This window comes from Serinus canaria, chromosome 4 (assembly GCF_022539315.1).
Source record: "Serinus canaria isolate serCan28SL12 chromosome 4, serCan2020, whole genome shotgun sequence".
Lineage (NCBI taxonomy): Eukaryota > Metazoa > Chordata > Aves > Passeriformes > Fringillidae > Serinus > Serinus canaria.
In genome coordinates this window covers 28,456,728-28,477,041 of record NC_066317.1, presented here as the reverse complement: position 1 = coordinate 28,477,041, position 20,314 = coordinate 28,456,728, and the positions used below count along the sequence as shown (strand labels likewise).

Here is a 20,314-nt window from a genome sequence, read left to right as displayed (position 1 = left end):
CTGCAGAATGAAAGTGTGATTTAATTTAGTTGTCCTGACTGACAGTAAGGGAATCATTGTGGAGTGGGCTTCAGAGCATGTAATCAAGGGTTTCTGAAATGTTTAGGCTTTATCTGCTAATAATATTAAACCTCTTGCTGCAGTTTCTCACTGCTTCTCCAACATTTCCCATACACTGAGAGAGCAAGGGGCCCTGAATCCAAAGCTTCATTTCAAAGAGCTGCTGTTAGCTGTCTGCAAGCTGACCCCATGTATATTGGCTGACATGTAATTCTCAGCAGAACTCAGGCCCCTGGCATACCTATCCTCTGTGTATGTTACTACAGTTTTCCCTTCACAGGGCTCAGGTGTTGCACAAAGTCACATGTAGCAACACGAGAGACAGAGCTCAGGACTCCTTTTAAAGAAAAGAAAAACATAAATTCAACCAAAGGCTGGTTTCAACTAACTTGTCTTTTGAGCTGAATAATTGAAATGTATTTTAGCAATGCTGTTTGTGTACCTATTTATTGAAAACACGTATGGAACAGATGACTTGGCATGTCCCATCAGACAACAGGGGAATTTACTGTGTATATGTGGGAATGAGCTGGCAGTACAGGAGAAGTTCTTGTAACTGCAACAGTGGATAGAAGCACAACTGAATTTCATGACAGATATCTTGATGTTGGATTAAGTAATTTGCCTCTAGAATTTCTCAAAGAGAACTGCTTTTGAAGTCAGATGTGCCATTCTTTGCACATATTTGATTTGGGAGGTTTTAATGATTAAAGCAGCACTAATACGGGCTTATAAGATGTAGGGTCAAATCCTGGCAGTACCATGAGGCCCCAGTGAATTCAGCTACTGATGGGAATTCCAACATATCTTGGCTTCTGCGACTGTGACCAGTTGGTACTGTGAACATGTCATCTTCCAGCTCAGCTAAGTTGGCTGGATAAACTGCCACCCTTTGGGCTACTTGCAGGTATTTGTCATGCATCCTGCCAGCAGACTTCTGCTGCTTCAGATCTGCCACTTAAGCTGCTCATGTCATCACTTCTTAGCCTGTTTAAGGGGAAAAACATGCATTTATTGCCAAAGATCTACTTCTATATATAGTTGTATAAGCCAATTTAGCTCATGGACTGAAATCTGTTGAGGAGGGGAGAGTAATCTCTTATGGTACAGCTATATCCAGCAGAGAGTATGCCCATGGCTTGCCATTGTGAGAGCTGGTTTTGACAAGTTTGTTTCAGAAAAGCTTATGGAAGGTATTACAGTGTCTTACAGTGAAGAATGTCTATAGAAAGGTGTGGGCATTTCCTTAGGAGAAGAAAGCAGTGGGCATGAGGAATGCTTCTGGAGCAGATGGGCCTCTGATCTAGAACTGTTCTTGATGTAAAGCATGTTTGGTTATCAGTGGTCATCTTCACATGTATTTGAAAATGGGATTTGAACTGGTAAAAGCACAGGATCCTTCTCTTCCTAAAGATTTGTTTCCTTGTCAGCTGTGGTTTTCTACAGATCTTGTCTAAAGTCATCCTCTCTGCTCTGCATAGAGGCATTGATGTGGAGAGTGTGCTCTTGCAGACTCAGTGTTCCCAGCCATGGCCCCAGAGTTTGTTTACAACCAAAAGATGGGAACAGCAACATGAAGAAGCAGCCTTGATTCCTAGCCAAGCTTTTAGTCTGTTTCACCTCTAGGTTAAGCCCTCAGCTTGTGAGCCCCTGGCTCCATTGGGTCCCTTTGAGCTTTACCATGTCTCTAAGTAGTTCTTGCTTGGAAAGGGCAATCTTATTATGAGGAATATTGATGTTATCTGACAAACCTTTGTTATATACATTGAGCTGTCTGTTCCTTTCCGTTCCAGCTTCAAGATCACTCTGAAAAATGCTAACAAATTAGGACCTTCTTGAAATTAGCTTAACATGAAGAAGCAAATATACTCAATTCAGTTACTGGTTTAATGCAGATCAAGATAATATTTTCAGTTACTGGTTTAATACAGATCAAGATAATATTTTCACCTCATTCCTAAAGGCCCCTAAAGGAATAGTGCAATTCCATGATGGCATCCATACAGATAAAAGGTAGAATAACTGCATTATTTGGAAACTACTGCAAGCTACTTCTCTTTCTCCTTCATTTAAAAACATTTTGAAGACACTAATGCTGCAGGGAGGGAGTCTTAACATCTGAGCACTGGAAAATTTTTTCTTAGTTGTCTGTTTTTCCAGAATATTTATGAGAACTGTGGTTTTGTTTCAGGGAAATAAAAAGTTGGAAGAACTTGTAGAAGGTTTAGAAAGACCTGTCAGGGGCATAAAATGGTTAATTTACCTTCCTGAAATTCTTCTGTTTTATGGAAGAAATTAGTTGGTAATTTCTTTTAGACTGAGGTTTTGGTTGGGCAGGCAGGACCATATTTGTTCAGATCTAAGTGTTATTGCTCAAACTTTTGTTAGAGAATGTAAACTGGATATGTGACAGCTGGACAAAACTGCAGCAGCCTTTGACTCTCTTGTTGATACCATCAGCTGGCTTGGTGGGGTCATGTTTGGAGACCAGTTACACATTCTGTTTCATTGAGGGCTAAGTCAGCAGCTCAGTAGTGAGAAAAGACAAAGGGTATATGAACCACTCCTGGGATCTCTCTAGGTGTCACATACCCTTGAGCACAAATTCTCCTCAGGAGCTGAAGACACTTTGATTGCTTATTTATATATTTAGGTAGATATAAAACCAGAAAAAAAGTGAACTGCCAGTTTCAGAGATAGAAAATGCCCTTCCAAAAGACTGAGAGGGTTGGATTTGGTATGCTGGTTGTTTTCACAGCCTTCATGACAGCTCCTTAGCCTGGTATCCATCCCCATTCTCATATTTGGGCATCTGCTAAATTTTAAGTTAAGAGTTCCATTTTCTATTGCAACAAAAGAGTATCGTTTTTGTGGAGGTGAAGGGGGCATTATGATTGTTTCTCACACATTTTTTTTAAAATTCTGAGATGAGATTTCTTTTGGTGCAGCCATCTCTTTAACCTCGGTGTACACTGCCTCTGCTTAGAAAAGTGTTAGTATCACAGCTCTTCAAAACAGATACCTTTTAGATTGTAATAGATGTCCCCTGGAAACTGGAAATGGGAAATGAGTTGGATTTTCTGTGTCTTGGAACTGTTGACCCATGCTTTAGATCAATGCAGGGTCTGACTGAGTTTTCCTCTTTTTTTCTTTTCCCCATTTAGCCTGGAATACTGAACAGCTAACCCAGCTTACTAGTCACGTTTCTATAGCTCCTTTCAGAGGGCCACACACAACTGCTAGCTGTCTACCTGCTGTAAAAGCAAAACCCCACCATTCCTAAAGTAGATGCACATAATATGGTAATATAACCAGCTATCAGTAACAGGAAAGTGAACAAAGCCCAGTTAGTGTTAATGTTCCTGCTTCTCAGTATGTACACCTGCTGAGTCACATTTAACTTTCCTCTGTGATATAGCAAAGTAAGTACCTAACATTTTTTCCCTAGGTATTTTGCATAAGAAGTACAAAGCTTGTTCAGGTTTTCTGGTTAACAGGATACCACTCTGAGAGCACCTCTTGTGCTCTTCAGGACTGAGTAGCCCACACATCTTGCCACAGATGTGGGGCTTGTCTGTCTCAAAGGAAGAGAATTTCAGAAGGCTCTTTGAAGGACTGTGCTGATAAGGAGGCTGACATCCCTATCTTGAGTTGAAATGTACCTTGTTGTTTTAGCTTTTAACCCAGTAGTCTGCACTGTCTAAAATGCCTGAATTACGGGGAAGGTTACTATCCTCTGCTGTCTTTTCCTTGACAGGTTGATTGCTCAGTCTAAACTTGAGACTCTTGGATTCCCTTCTTAAAGTAGCTGTCCACCAGACTTTCTTTGTATTAATCAGAATCAGTAAATATGAGCATAGTGTGCATAAGGCACATGAAAAGACTGTTGCTGCAGTTGTTTTAAAAAACCCAGAGCTTTGCCATATGACTTGTGCCAGGTAGTGTTCTCATGCTGGCTTACTTAGGGGGAACACCTTCCCTTTTTTCAGTTTTGCATAGCAGAGAATGAGGGCTGCTCCGTGCAATGTTGCATGTGAATCCAGAGACCACCCGCTGTTCCTAAACACGGGGAATTGAAATAATTTGTAACCAGGAGAGACTTTGGATGAAGTTTGCCAGAAATGTAGTAGGAACCAAAATAAAAGAGTCCCTAGTACAGGTCAACTAATTCAGCTTTTGGAATCAGCATAGCGTAGGAGTTCCTAATCCCTCTGGTGGTAGTGGTCTGCCTTCTAATTTTAGTCTCTTTCAGTTTACTTGTAAAGCACAATAGACCAGTGGAAAAAATCTGCATTTTAAAAAAGTTTTTGAAGAGCAGGCATGAGTCATACCTGTCCCTGCAGGCCGTTAAAAAGCTGCCAACAGTTAGCTGGGAAGAAGTGTATTTAAACTGTGTTCATGCCAATTTAAATCACTTTATTCAAAAGCATGAATGAGGTTGTAGTATTCCATTAAGACTGTTGTTATCAAATTTTAATGAGGAGCTATATTTACACAAGCAGCAAATGAGTTCTTCCCAGAATTTTCTTTTTAATCAAACATTCCTAAACATTGTCTATGATTTTACAAGGGACAAAAGTGAACATTGTACAATCTTGTCGCAGTGGGGAAATTCAGCTGTGTTTAAATAACTGCACAGAAATTGAAATTTAGGTTCATCAGCGAATGATCTGGTCAGTGGCTCGTAGCATGTTTTGTTGAAGGTAGGTAGCAAAATGGGGATTCAGGACTGGCCAGTTTTCAAGGCAGAAGTTTGTTCTGTGTCTGAAATTAGACTAAAGGGAAGAGTCCACATGATGTGTCGAAGGTTAAATTAAAAGGGACCTAACTAACACTCGTCTGCACTTTGATTTTTTGCCAACTTTCTGATCAAAAAATGAGACTTCTGCTAAATACCAGACTGCAGGCTGGTGCTCTCATCCTCCTCCCTCCTGCTTCCCTTTCCCACTTCCATTCAGTCTCTCCCTGACACATCAGCAGGCCTATGACATACAGCAGGATATTTTTCCATTTCTGTGAGAAAGATTGGCATACAGAAACCAGTTTGGCACTGATTGAATATTAGAGATGGAGTATGATAATAAAAGGAAAGTGGGTAAAAAAAATCCCTAGAGATTTGTCAGAACATTGCTGGCATTGCTTAAGCTAATAACAAGCTTTAGTAGTTGCTCTCAGCAAAATAAAAGAAACAGGAACTAGGACATATATTTGCACAGGCTTTATTACAGATCCTAAATCTCTCTTCCAGTGTGCTAATTTCAAATAATAGTTTGCAATATTCTGCATTTTTTTTCCTCTTAATTTTAAAATAGTTTTAAGATACTTCCCTGTACAACCAACCACATTGGTGACATGGACTATTCCTTGGCATTTAATTGGTAAATCAGTAACATTAGATGGACTGCATTTCCTGAAATAATTGGATTTGTGAAATACTGAGTCTCCATAAACTTTCAAACTTCAAAACTATGGTTGCCATCTAATTTTGTGGTTACAAGTGAATGGAACAGCAAACAAAAAAATTTCAAAATCTTTAATTTACCCCATCCAGTGTATAAATAAAGCTTCAGGAGTTTTGTTAACTCTCTTGCTATTTAACCCACAGTGAATGGATTGGTTTAGAGAGCACATCAGTTCCATTACACTGATCTGGCAGCTGACGGAAGTTTTTAGAGAAATGGTTAAATATGTGATGTCTGAGGTTATGTGAATGTTGCAACATGCAGTTTTCCTTGAGGGTAGAAACAGGGAGTAGTTGTAGTTTTTTAAATTCAAGTAGAAATATTATAGCTTTATAAAGGAAGCATTAGCTTTTATTGAACAAAATACCTTCCCAAAAGAAGCTTAGACATAATAGTGGACAGGTATGGTAATTTTCTTGTTTTTATGCTTAGTTCTTAGGTTTCTACAGGTAGCACTGAAAATATCTCTGAAACACTGTGAAATGTGCCACCTATTTCATACTTCTTGAATTCTATGAAACATCTGTTATAAAGAGTTGTGCTGGTAAAGCTAAATTCAGTGTAAAAAAAAAAATAGCAATTGTCATCCCTCTTGTCTGGATGAGGGACTGGTTACCCAAAGTTATGCAGTGCTGTGTCTCTTGTTGAGGCAGGCAAGCATGCTATGTGGCTTCTAGACTGGAAGCACCTGTTCAGGGAAGAGTGTTTTTAGCTGGGGCAGGTTTGCTGGCCTCCTTGCTCTGCCTGTAGCCCATTTTGACATGCAATTGCACAGCATAAGGTTAATGACAGTGGGTTAGCAAGCCTTCAAAGCATCTGGTGTGACCCCGGGATGCCTGGCATTCCTTTCTGCTCTGCAAAGGTTTGGCATCCATCCTCCACTGCAGGGAGAATGTACTGAGGAGAAACCAGCTCACAGGGCTCCCCCAGGCCTCTAGAGAGGGGTGAGTTGTCATGGCAATAAATCATGAGAGCTCATGGAAAAGGAGTAAATCCCCTTCTCTGTGCTTTACCATAGGCATGGGTTGGGTGAGAAAAGGAAGCTGGATCAAACAGGTAGAATGTGCAATTTATAACCACCACTGCCACTTAATGCTAGGGCAGAGTGTGTGTCATGGCAAAATGACCATTTTCTTGTACCAGAGACACTCTGGGCTGCAAGGAGTCTGTGTCCTACCAGGTCATAGTGCTGATCAGACTGACCTGACTGGGACTCACCGAGCATTCTGTAGCCAAAGGCAATGTCGGCAGAACCGCATCTTCCCTCTGGTGGCTGCTTCCAGCTGCTCTGCAGATGTGGGCAAGGATGGCAGAGAAAACACCAAATATGCTCTAGATAGCTTGCTGGTGCAGGTATTAGACAAAGCAAAGGAGAAGCATTTCGGGGGGCTGAAGCACCTTTGTGAAGACAGGCTGAGAGAGCTGGGGCTGTTCAGCCTGGAGATGAGAAGGCTCCAGTGAGACATCACTGTGGCCTTTCAGTTCCTCAATGAGGCTCATAAAAATGAGGGAGAGACACTTTTTATACAAGCAGGTAGTGACAGAACAAGGGGGAGCAGTTTTAAACTGAAAGAGGAGAGATTTAAGTTAGATATTTGAAAGAAATTCTTTACCCAGGTGATAGGGAGGCACTGAAGTAGGTTGCTAAGAGAACTTATGGATCCCCCCATCTGAAATTGCTCAGGCCAGGTTGGATGAGGCTCTGAGCAGCCTGATCTAGTGGGTGGCATCAAAGACCACAGTGGGGGAGGTTGGAACTAAATGATCTTGAAGGCCCCTTCCAACCCAGGCCTTTATATAATTCTGTAATTCTGTGTCCTGCAGTCCAGACGTCCCCTGCCTTGTAGGTGCTTGAATGTTGTATGGAAAAATGCTTGTCCTGAATTCCAGGGAGGGAGAAAACATGGTCGAGGATGGGAAGGGAAAGGAAGTGAGTTATAAGTTGGGACAATAAGTCTTGTTAGACTGTGATGCTGTGGATAGGACAGGATGGACAAAACTACTGGGGAAATACTGGGCCAGAATACTGATACAGGGAAGCATAGGGCAGGAGAATGAAGGACCTTGGGGATAATGCTTACAGAGAAACAATAAGGAGGAAAAGATGGAGAGAGCCCAGGAAATTCATACACATTCAACAGAACAATTGCCTCTCCAAAGCTGAGATTCAAGGATGCTACACTTCTGTTACCAGCAAACTGCCCTGGCACATCACATTTCACCTTCCTCTAGAGCTTTTGTACCAAAGGTGGCATCCTGCTGTTCCTCACTGATAGTTTCCCCTCAGTGGTGGGGCATCACCTGGGGCTTAGGCTGTGTTCTGCCTGCCCCACTGGACAGGGAGTCAATGCATTGCCACATGATTGGGTGAATTCCCTTGGTGCTATAAAATGGATGCCAGGATGCCATGCCTAAAACATTGGAATGTTTGCCTTTGCAAACTTGATGCATGTACACAGGTGGATAACAATGTATAGTAAATCACAACCTCAAACTCTGCTTCCACAGAATCTCTCTGATTTAGTATGTACCATGCACAGGCTGTCTTGTTAAGCAGCTCTTTCATAGTAAAAGCATCTTATTCCTGTCATTTCAAATTCTTTTGAATGCTTGGTTTTGTAACCTTTTAGCCCCTTTAGGTAAAACAGGTAGGAAAAGAGATTTGACATTTTTAATAGTTTTTTCTTGACATTCTTCCTAAATTCTTCTGGCTTAATCTCTAATTCCAGGAATTCTTCTGTCTGTAGCCTGAAGACTCACAACTAACCCCTTCTCATTTTCACATTACCACAAATGACAACAAAAACTATTTTGTAAATAAATTTGTATAGATTATGCCAGATAAACAAGCACTTCTCTTGGCAATGAAAATAAAGCTATCTCAAAATAAAAATAAAATTAAAAAAAAAAAAAAAGAAGAAGGAAAACTTAACAGAAAACAGCAGTAGATACCAGTCCTCCATTTGTACTCAGTGCAAAGGACAGACATTTTTGGTAAGCCTTCCAAGTCCAAACACACATTTCTTTTTCTGTACAAAGGTGATTTCCCAACCTGCTTATATTTGAGTGAAAACAGTTTGAACATTGGTGTACAAAGGCAGAAATGCACACTTCTCCAATTTGAAAACATTCTTGTCAATATAAACAAAACAACTCCGCTATCTGGTTGAAATATTGAAAAAAAGGAACTGATTCATTTCTTTTGTATTGTGTTTGTTATCTGTTGATCAGCAAGGAGGGCTTGTGCTTTGTGTGCCTAAGAACAGTCTCTATGCATGGTTTTCTAACTTTATGGACTATTGTCACATGCAGAATCTGTGAAATTACTGTGATAAGAATATAAGGTAGAATTATTTTAAAAAGACCCCAGGCAGTGACTGCTATCCTCATGCTGTGCCAACTGCATACCCTGTGCCCAGGTGGCCTCTGGTTGCTGTTGTGGTGTGGCAGCCACTGCCCTTGACCTCAGTGGTGTGTGCAGGTATCTGGGAGAAGAGTGGGCCAAGGGAGGGGAGTGGATGGGATGTGTGGTGCCAGCTTCCTCCTCAGTGCAGGTGTGGGAGCCAGAGGCTGCTCTGCAGGGCCACCTGGGCTAGCCCAGTGTGTAACAGGCAAGGTCATCACTTCAGGAAATTTAGGAATGTCCTTTGGTCTCTGAAGCAACTGCTGCTGTGACTCAGAAGCACAGCCTGGTTCAATGTGAACTTGAGTGATTAGCACAGCTATTACTGCATCTATAAATAGAATTCATCTCACAATATATTAAGTTTAATGATATAATAAATAGATTACAGTTAACTTTAATAGGAGCACAATGAATGGAGACGCAGTTCTTATGAAGATCTGCTGCCATTGGAGACTGTTTTGCAAGATGTATTATATGTAATACCTTCTTCTTCCTTTGAAAAATGAATAATCCTACAATACTCTGTAAAAACAAAACTCAGTAAAGAAACTCATAATGTTCCTGTTGCACAGAAAGTGGTGAAGGATGTGAAAGTGCAGGTTGCATTATCAACCTTAACTCTGCTCCTTATGAATATGCACTCTGAAAAAAAATGTTTATTGTATGCTAATATTGCTAGTTTTAAAACAAACCACATATTTCTGTGTAGGAAACTTGCATGTGGTTACTGTCACAGGGAATTAAAAGCAACAGGAAGCTTAGCTGCACTGATATTTTGTTTTCATTTATCTTTTTCTTTAGCAAGAAGAAAAATGTTTTGGGAAGAAAAATGTTCTGGTTTTGTTGGTTTTATTCAGTGAAATAATACAGAGTTCTAATGAGACGAGCTTCCTGGAGTTACAACGTGACTTGTTTAAAGAAGGCTGGCATTATACCCCCTGCCTGTGATTCACCTTGTTGTACTTGTTTTGTGGTAAATCTTTGAGTGTCCATTTCCATTTATCTCAGACTGAAGCATATTTTTCCACGCAAATAAGTTGTTCTGGTGATAATACAGTCCTCTGGGTTGGGAGGACACAGCCCAAACCCCACAGTTCCTTGTCTTTTCACCTAGGGCTGTAGTTTTGCAAGTGTTCGAGGTAAGGTAGCTCTTCTGGGGCCTTGGGGAGGTTAAAAAGGAGAGAGTGGGCTGTACCTCTTACTATGCAGGCACACACGTGTGTGGGGCTGTGCAGTGAGGGAGATAAGGAATCTGACCTGTCTGGAAAATAGCCTAGCAAAAAGGTCCCAAGGTCAGTTGCCACTGTAGTTGACCACAGAGCCATACAGTGAAGTCTGTGGTGGCACCTGAGAAGGTGATGCAAGCACAGAAATGAATGGCCAAGGGCAGCCACAAGTGCAGGAACTGTTTGTTTTTTTCTTCTTTCCAGTGGCTGTGCTGGCTTAAATGCACATGAAGCTATAGCTGAGAGAGAGTGGTGCCTCTAGGTGTAAATAATAGGCTTATCCTCTCTGCATGGGACACTCAGGTCATAGTTCCTCGTACCTTTTTCTCAGTGGTGTAGCTGGCTCAAGGAGTTTGTGCCCTGCCTGTGAATTGCTCATTTGCTTCTGCTGGCTCAGCTGTTTGTGAAAGCATGGTAGAAATTTAAACTAGCAACTAGTTCTAAAAGAAAGAAAAAAAGAAAACCCCAAGGGTAAAAACTTAAACCCGTCTCTCTTCATCCTGCATCAGTTAATGAATCTGGTTCACAGGGTGTTTCTACAGATGTTTGTTCCTGCAGAAATAAGGGCAAGAGCCATTCGGGGACAGGAATGAGCAGGTGAGCCTGGGACATCTTTAAGCTGGTGTTATCACCAAGAAGAGTGCACGGATCTGTTCCTTTCATTAATGGGCATATGACAGCTTTGGCTGTACTCCTTTAAAATAACCTAAGCATCGGAGCATATGCTGCAAGTTCTGTGCCCAACTCCAGGGAACCAGCAAAGAGGACAGGATGTATGACCTTCAGAGGGGAGTTCTGCTCTGCTGGAGACACAGCAATGCCATATTACATTAAGCCTGTCTGTGAAATCTCCCTGCTCTTAAAACATAATTTGAAGTTTATTATAAGCATCCAATGCTGAAGTCTGTTATATACACGTCATGTTTAAATCCTTTTCAAGGCTATTTTTTACAGCCATTAACTAGCACACCTTTTGAATTTATCACAATGTATTTAGAGCTCTATTTTTTTAAAGGCAAGTATTTTAAGGAAGTGGTTTATGGGAAATCTCTGCTATAGATATATACCTTTAAAATGGTATTTGTAATCAAAGTTCACGCTATCCTAATAGGATCAGGAGTTATAAATAAATATTAATTGATTTTTTCAGTTGCTACCCATGCCATTTCCTTCCCTGCAGAAACAAAGCTGAAAGTCTTTTTACAATTTTGTTTGACTACAGTACCTTACTTTGCATGGAAATCACAGATAATCATGTGTGGGGAATTTCATTTTGAAAGCAGTCTTCAAAATGCTTTGCCAAGAAACATTATACAGTTAGTGAAACAGTTTGGTATTACCTATCATACTTCATAATACGTATTCTCCACTCCACTTAAGTAAGCTTTGGAAGGCTTCATGCAACTTAATGTAATGCCTCTCTGGGTCCTTCCTACCATAATAGAGTTACTGTTGCTTTCACTACTTCCTCCTGAACCTTAAGTTCATCAGTATTATAAAAATATGTCATTTATCAATAATCTGCTGGTCAGCGCACATTGCAGTGTCCAGAATTGCTTGTACTACACTTGAACTACACATGATCATAAGTGTAAATTTCTTCCTGTAACTGTGTGAGGCAAACATGCAGGAGTGAACCTTTCTAATCTTGCTGCCCACATTATAAATAAATTGAGCAGAAATTCCTCTATCTGAGCTGCTTCCAGGGAGCCAAGTTGCTTTTGTTCTTCCCTCATGGCTGTAATGTAGCAGCTGTTGGTCACAAACTGGTGCACCTAAATTCATTTCTCCAGGTTTGTTCTGTGGCATCAATACTAATGGTATATTCTACACAGTTACACCTGTGTGGTAGGTGCATCCTACACTGCACCTTTGAACTTCCTTAGCCAAATAAACTGGTGAGTCTGCTAAACCTTTGTCTCACCCTGCCCACTGATCTGGAATTTACCCATAAAATGCTTTCAGCTCAGCAACTAAGATGCACACTAATAAATCTCAAACCTGCAGCCTGTAGTTCTGCTGGCTAGCCCAAACTAAACTGGGAGAAACCGTGAGAATGTGGGATTTCTATGATCTCAGTGGGTCACTCAGTGGGTTTAATTTCATTATAGTTCAAAAAGAAAAAGATCTGACAATAATAGCAGTGCCTTTTTGTAGAGGAAAGGCCCACCCTGAATTACTCTGAAATATGTTAAACACTTGTTATCACGTGGAATATTTTTCTCCTTTTCTGAGACCATACACATGTTGGACTCTAGCATGTGCCTTTCTCATTGAGTAAATGGGAACTTGGGCTTTTAAATGTAGGTGTCCTGAGAAAAGCTGTAGTTAAATGTCTAAAGCAGATGGCAGAAGTACCTCTCTGTGGGGCCAGATTCTTGCCTGAATGGGAGCATTTGGCAAATTAAATGAAGTATGTAGTTGGATGAATAGGTCGAATGTAGAAGACAAAGTGCTGGCTGCTGCAGCTGCCCAAACTAGATTACCGAGCAGAAGGGGAGTGTTTAAAGCCTAAGTGGGTCCAAATTTGAGAGAGGGGAAAACAACTAAGCATGACTGTTCTTCTCAGGTCATCTTCACTATGTTCAGGGTAAATCTTGCCCAACTAAGGATTTGGCCCCTCCCGCTTAGGATGTTTGATTTCCAGGATAGAAAAAACCCTGCAATCCTATTAGACAACACACAAAAATCCCTCTGAAATGTTTCTAAAGGAGTCAGTCTGCTAAGCGTCTGCTAAATGTGCAGAGTACACAGAATCCCTTCTGGCACTGTCTTGAATGATGCATTTACCAATATTAATGGAGATACCAAACCATATTGCTCCACAGTTCCTCTTGCACACATTATGCTCCCGACACACATATGTGTGTATGTGAAATGCCAATTATGGTTTTTGCATTCCCTGGTTTAAGCACCAGTGTTTTTTCAAAATGCTGACTGGCCATTACCATAGCCAGACCATCCTGTAGTCTCTCCACTCAAAAATGTTTCTCCAGCTAAAAAAAAAAAACCAACAAAAATGTTGTTTCTTTGGTCTGTTGCACTGTAATCTCCGTTCTTCTGGGGATTATATAGCTCTGCGGGTGATTTCTGTAATTCATTCTAGTCTTTCATTAGAAGTAATAGACAGTCTTAATTACAGCATGCCACATGACAAACTGGTAAAGGTGCTAGAAGTGTTGCCAACAGGAAAAGAATTGGATGCTGTGAATTTTTTTTAATTAAGAGTTGGCAGTACTGACGGGAAATAAGATTGGACTTGTGTCCACTGAAAACTATGTAATTTTGGTGTAGACATTTTTCTAAATGTAATGAATTGTATGTTGTTTGTGGTTTTAAGAACTTGAAAAATTGTCAGCTTAAACAAAGCAAGAGCAACCTTTGAAATTACATATAAACCAAACAGGGAAAGAAACATGGTAACTTTTGATTTTTCTCTTAACATTGCTTTAAACTGTAGTCTTCCTCAGTGTACCTTAATTTGTGATGAATGTTTACTTTATACCTTTAAGTATTCCTGTTGCATTAAGTTACTGTATTTATTATTGAAATATTATTTCAAATGTTGGTAGAGATGCAAGTGAATGCATCATCTTTGCTATTTGCTGTCTGGCTCTCAAAAGCACCTGCAGGGTTGGGGTCTTATTCTTCCACCTTTGTATTTTCCCAGAAGGCACAGAGTGAAGCTGTGTGATCTCTGTCTTCCCACGTTAGGCAGTTCCACATCACTTTTGCAAAACCTTAATTAATTTCCTACAAGGGAGAGTGTAGTGCATTCATTATTCACAAATATTTTCTGAGGAAAGCGTAGTTCCTAAAGTCAAGGGAGAGAGAAAGTCCTTTCTAAACAGGAATTTAGAGTGGGACTCTAACAGTAGGTGCCCTCAGCCTTTGGTGGAGCATGTTCTTCTCCAGTAACTAGGGAGAGCCTAGGCTGTGGTTAGGCATTTTGGGGAAGAGCAAACCTCCAACTGGAGTAATTTTGCAATTACCCAGAGACTACCAAACTTAGTTTGAGTTAGAGGGAATGTTTCTTTATTTGTGGAGAATCAAAAGTGGGACCACTACATAGATAAATACTAAAAAGGTGAGAGCTAGAGCCATAACCATGTGCAATTTTTGTTTTTTGCTCTGGAAATGCAGATTGCTAGATGAGAGATGGTCATTGTTCAAATGTCACATCTGTCTGTGATATCTGTATCTAAAATTAGGAAAAAAACCCAAACCTTTTGTGCAGAATAAATACCTGACATAACAAGCTTTCTACCATTAGCAAATGATTGTTGGGGTTATTACATGGGTCCTGACTGTGACAAAGTGATTAGTAGTAAAGTCAGTGGGATTTTTTACCATGAGAGAATATCTGCCAATCATGATCAAAAGAGAAGTAATCTGCAATAGTAGTACTCCAAAAGAGAGGAAAATAGTAATTTCTAATTATTATTCAACTCATTGACTGCTTAATTCCGGGGCACATTTTGTTGAAAAGATAAATCTAGCCATGCTGTCAGATTACACTTGCCTTTGGGCTGGGGGAGAGGCTAATCCCTGGGGATTTCCTGCCCATTCCTGCTTCTGTGCTGGAGCAAGAGTAGCCATAATCCCCCCTCTGCATCGAGTACATTCACTGATGGGAGAAGGGGCAGAAATAGCTGCAAGTATCACAGGACGTTAGGCAAGCACACATATAAAGTAGTTCTAAGTCCTCACATTGATAATGTTCAAATTCTTTCTTACTCTGATGGTTTGAGTATTAATTTGCTTCCTGTGATTATTCCATGTGTATATGGAGCCTGTGGTTTTCTCCCTTCCCTTTTGCATGTGATGTGCTAGCAAAGGCAAGCAGTAATAGTCTCCCGGGATATGTACAGCTCTGTTCATATCTGAGGTATGAAGTCAACTCAAGACCATTTTGTTCTCATAAAATATACAGTACTGCAGTTTAGTGGATAATGGCATAAATGCCAAGATTTGACGGTCAGAACCATTTTCACTGGGAGATGAAAAACACTGTGAAGGCTCAGTGCTGGATGGGAGATACATAAAACCATAGAGAGGCAGAATCTGTGCTCGGGGGTAATGATTTCACCTTATCTGGGTGTGCTAACACCTGCCACACAGCTATTGCTAAGTAATAATGCGTATGAGATTTTTTTTAAGTAGTAATGAGGAAGCTAATGGGTTTTACAGAAGGTGCTTCCACTCCTTTAGATGTATGTTCTGTAAAGGTAGAACCTCTTTTGTGCTGCTTTGGGTGATAAAGAAGAAGATAGTTTCCCCTCAGGTCAGTAGGAACGGACTACATGCTTCCTTCTGTTTGAGTGCATCGGTCTGGAGGGCTGCTGAGCATCTCCAGTTTTCACTGCACTGGGGAAAATTACAGGGGAATGCTGCAGCTTCAGATCATGTTCACGGTATGCTCTGTTCTGAACTTGGGCAGAAAACTTTGCAGGAGGGAAAAGGAAAAAAAAAAAAAAAGAAAGAAAAATTTCTGAAGCTAAAGTCTCTTGAGTTGTCTGTATAGAAACTAAAAAAAATAAAGCTGCCTAGCTGCTGTGCCGGTTCCAGGTATCTGTCTGAGAGCCCAGCCATATGTCAGGAACTTCAATGCCCTTGAATCGAGCCGTAAGGGTGAGCCGGACAGATTTGTTGATGTGAAGAATGACCAAAAAAGGAGCGTTCTTTAGCAAGTAATTACCAAGGGCTTTCCTTGTGCTTTCACTGAAATACAGGTGAGAATCCTGCGTAGGATTTAAAGCCCGAGCTAAGATGGCTTGGTGCCGCCCAAGAGCTGCCTTTTACGGGAGAGGGGAGCGTGTGCGCGTCCAGGCTGTTCCAGGTGCGCGGGGAAGGCTGCCTGCCTCCCTGCTGGGGAAACCCCGCTCCTGCCTCTGACAGCTCCGCCGCGGCTCTGCTCTGGATTAGTAGTTTAATGTATATTACATAATTGCTGGATTCGGGTCTTTCAACTCCTAAATCTTCAAAAACCGTTTATTCTATTGTCTAGCCAATAGAGGGTATTTTAGCATTTCTTTCCCTGGCATAACTGGAGTGCATTTCAAATTATTCTAAAATTACCCGCACTTTTGCAGGACTAATTTGCGTCTGTCCACGGAATGCAGTCACGGACGAGTCCAGCCAGGCCCGCCGAGGGCGATGGTATAATTATAATCAGTGGAAACGAGCTTGTTTTGCACCCGCTTGGAAAACCGTGGAGAGAGTGGCACTGAGAGAACAGAGCGAGGGCTGGGGGCAGCCCCTGCCTCGGAGGCGGCGCGGGAGAAGGGGGCGGGTGGAGGGGGGCGAAGGTGAAAGGGGGAAATAGCCCCAAACCCCCGCAGCGCTGGGGTATTTTTTGTAATTTCTTCGCCTGTGTGCGGGGTGGGGGCGGTTTCCCGCCGGCGGGGCCCGCGGGTCCCTCCCGGCCGCGCATCCCGCAGTGCCGCGCCGCCGCTGCGGAGGCGGGCGGGGAGGGAGGGACGGGGCGGGCGCGGGGGGCGGGCGGAGGCAGGCGGCGGGCAGGGCGGGCAGGGGGAGCCGCGCTCCGCGCAGGCAGGGCAGGGCAGGGCCGGGCCAGCCGGGCCGAGCAGCGCCGCCGCCGCCGCCGCCCGCCGTGCCCGAGCATGTCGGCGCGGGAGGCGGTGACCTACCTGCCGGAGAAGGGGCTGTACTGCCAGCGCCTGCCCGGCCGCCGGGCCCGCGGGGCGCCGCCGCCGCCGCGCAAGGGGAAGCGCGCCGACACCATGGGCTTCTACGGCACCCTCAAGATGATCTTCTACAAAGTGAGTGGCCGCCCCCTCCCCTCCCCTCCCCGCGGGTGCGCGGCCGCGGAGGGCGAGGGGGGCAGGGAGGGGCGGGCGGGGGCCGCGCGTCCTCCGCGCCGGCGGTCCGCGGGCGGAGACGTGCCGGCGGCGGGGGGCTGCCGCCCGGCCGTAGCTGCAGTCAGTGCGCTGCCGGGGAGCGCTGCCAGCGCTTGGTGGCGGGCGGCGATGCGGAATGCAGTTTGCTGCCCCTTCTTTTCGTTTTTTATATATATTATATGTATTAATTTTTTTTTATATGCTGCAGTCTCGGCTAGTTTGATAAATAAACGTTGTCTGAATGAGTTGTGTTTGCGTAACGACAAATTAAATGTTTAGGGGGATGTTTGCTCGACGGTTTCTGTGTTTTGGTTACACAGACACCTTACTGATGTCTGAATCTTGTCACTAGACCTCTTGCTGTAAGAAAGTTTTATCTTCTTCATATGATAAACGGCATTTTTGGCCGTCTATTTACTTAGTACCTTCTGAGATACTGAAAGTCAGTCTGCGTGGTGGACCCCGTGTGAAAGTTGCCTAAAATGTCTGAAAAAAAACCCAGCCAAAAGAAACAGGTGAAATCATTATTAGGCAACATAATGCATGTTGTTTTCTTTGCTAACGCAAAAGAATAAATCACCAGAGCTGAGTATTCTCCTGTAGGCTTTCTACTTTTTAAGATGTGCTTTTGCAAAACTGCATCTCCCTCTTGTGAGAAGCAGAAGAGGAATATGATGATGATGATAATGTCTCAGAAAGGCAGGCTGGAAATAAAAATTTTTCTTGAACAGGAAAAATCCTTTCTGAAAAGTCTCTCATCGAATACTGAAATTCATTCTGAAACATCTTACTTATGCTTCCGGTAATTCTGATGGCTCACCCACCTAGCACAGCAATAAAAGATGGTATCCATTATTTTTCAGTGATCCTTGCAACTGGTTTTCTTGGGGGGAGCAGGGGGGGCTGCTCCTCCTGGAGCGTGGGGAAGCAGCAAGGGTGAGGCTGGTGATTCGGCAGCATGCAGGGCGGTTCTGGCTCAGTGCTCGTCTGGTGAAATGCCGTGGAGTGTCCCATGTGAGGCATGGGTAAGAAAACACAGCTACAAGGCAAGCTCTTCTGGTTGTGTTGTAGCTGTTCCCATAAAAACCACCCTTAGCTTTCCTGTGTAAGCACTAATGAAGCAGAACACGAGACCTTTGGTGACCGTTTTTAGGTAAAGCCATAAGGGTATTTTAAAAGTAGAAATAACCAAAATCACAACAAAAGTATATGGACCATAAGCTTTAGAGAATCCTGTTGGGTTTGGGGTGTTTTGTTTTAGGTAGCTAGTCTGATACAATAAATGGTTAAGTAACTATGTTATAACACAACATTAAAAAAGATCAAATCAGTTGTGTATGAAAGATGCCAACTTTTAAACTGTACCTTAAACACAAAATTTGGAAAAAAGGAAGCAAAAGGTTATACTAAAGTCAAAATGTAATACTAGTAGTTTATGTATTTTGCAGCTCACAGTTGTAAACAGCAGTAAACATTTTTCAGCTGGCTAAACTGTTGTGGTGTATCACATCTCAAAAAAAAAGGAAAACCAACAAAAACTCAGAAGTTGCATTTGGCACACGTATGTCTCATTTAGTCCAAAAGTCTGTGGTTAAAGATTACCCAAATATGTAGAAAGTAATCTCTATTTGTCTGCCTAGATAAATATGGCTTTCATTGGTTTCCATCTCTTTGGTAATTTTTGCAGTCTGGCTTCCCCTTTTAGCAGCTGCCCTGCTCATTATTTGGTTTTGATCATATCTAATTGCAGGTGACATTTGAGACTGGGGTGTAGTGTTTTTCATCCTTATCCTACTTGGAAAAATACTGGTTAATCTGTCACTCAGTTTTACTGCAATTTTATATATGTTTTCAATGTACAGCTTTAAGATAAAAGTATAGACAAAAGATACAGTAATTTTATTTTAATTTTTTTTAGGCCCCAAAATAAATATGGTTTATAATGCAGATAGGCTACCTAAAATTTAACCATTTAAATTAGAGACTAAGCAATGAACCTGAACACAAAGAATCCATGGCTTTGGTTTAGTTCCCTTCCTCCTCTCCTGGGAGGACAGAGAGAGAACAGTTTAGTGAATAAACTAACACAAAATAAATTAACAGTTCCGCACACTTTTGCACAATTTGGGAATTAAAAGAATGTAATTCCAATAGATTTTGGACCCTAAAAAAGCAATAATAAATACATGCACCCTCTAAAACATGTATCAAATATTGTTGAATTCAGAAAATAAAATACTGCTTTAAGTGATTTTATGAGTGTCAACTTTTTGAAATTTGATATAAAAGTAGAAGGTAAAAATGTGTTAATTTTACAGAAGTACACATAAGTAAGGTTGATTGTGTAACTAAATCCGTGTTGTTACTCTTTTTCCCTCACCTTGCAGATGAAGAGAAAGTTGGACCATGGCTCCGAGGTCCGTTCTTTCTCTCTGGGAAAGAAACCCTGCAAAGTCTCAGAATACACAAGGTAATTAAATGCAATGACAGATCACTGGATCCTGATTCCTGCGTATATCCTGGCTTTCCAATTACTGAGCCTGATTAATTAAGCTCCTCTTAATGTTAAAACACTGTAAAGCAAAGAAGAGGTGGTATCAGCATTTGTATATTGCTTTGCTAATTTAAATTACGTGAACTGAAGATGAGTTTTAATGAAGTAGCCAGACTTGCATTTCTTCAGTTGAGGTTTGTGTTTCATTCTAAATATAGCATGCCCGTTTAGTTAAGAGACTTTTTGAGGGCTATAGCATTCTTGGGAATAAAGTCAATCAGATTTTAAAAAGGGACATAACGATAAACCCTAAGACTATTAAAATTGTGATCAAATGTATCACTTTGCTATGGTAACAGGAGTGAGAGAATGGAAATTCATGTAGGCAGAGCAGACCATCTGATCTTAACAGGAACACACATGCACTTGCTATGCACAATGTGAAAGTATTAGGGGTTCTGCTTTGCTTCCTTGCTGCTCCTGTGTGGTGCCAGGAAGCACAAATCCCTGCTGCTGTTCCCATCAGGTAAAGCTTTGTGGGGTAAAGCACTCCTAACCATGAGCAGCAGCAGCAGCAGAGCAGGGCTGTGGATGCACGCCTTACAACTGCTTTCTTACTATGTAGTTGCCATAACAATTGTGCTTGGATGTCACACTGCTTCCCATCCTGTTTGAATTTACACTATTTTGAGGTTTTTTCCCCACTATAATCATGGTCCCTCCCATGAGCCTCCCAAGGCTCTCTGGAAATGGCACTTCTTTTGAATGCACTACATTAGTGTTCAGTCACTGATGGCTCTTGCAAA

The 20,314-nt window shown here is 41.9% G+C and overlaps 1 protein-coding gene across 3 annotated transcripts in view; it reads left to right on the top strand.

Annotated features, from left to right (window-relative positions):
• Positions 1–20,314, top strand: part of FBXW7 (F-box and WD repeat domain containing 7) — a 177,082-nt gene that overhangs the window by 127,042 nt on the left and 29,726 nt on the right. The window contains exons 1-2 of one of the 3 annotated variants that reach the window (XM_050973460.1): positions 16,753–16,936; positions 19,402–19,484. In XM_050973460.1, the coding sequence (XP_050829417.1) occupies positions 16,778–16,936; positions 19,402–19,484 (242 nt within the window). In that variant the 5' untranslated portion in view covers positions 16,753–16,777. Of the gene's footprint in view, positions 1–16,752; positions 16,937–17,994; positions 18,040–19,401; positions 19,485–20,314 lie in introns of those variants that run through there. The other 2 variants (XM_018926720.3, XM_030238957.2) reach the window with 2 other exon arrangements.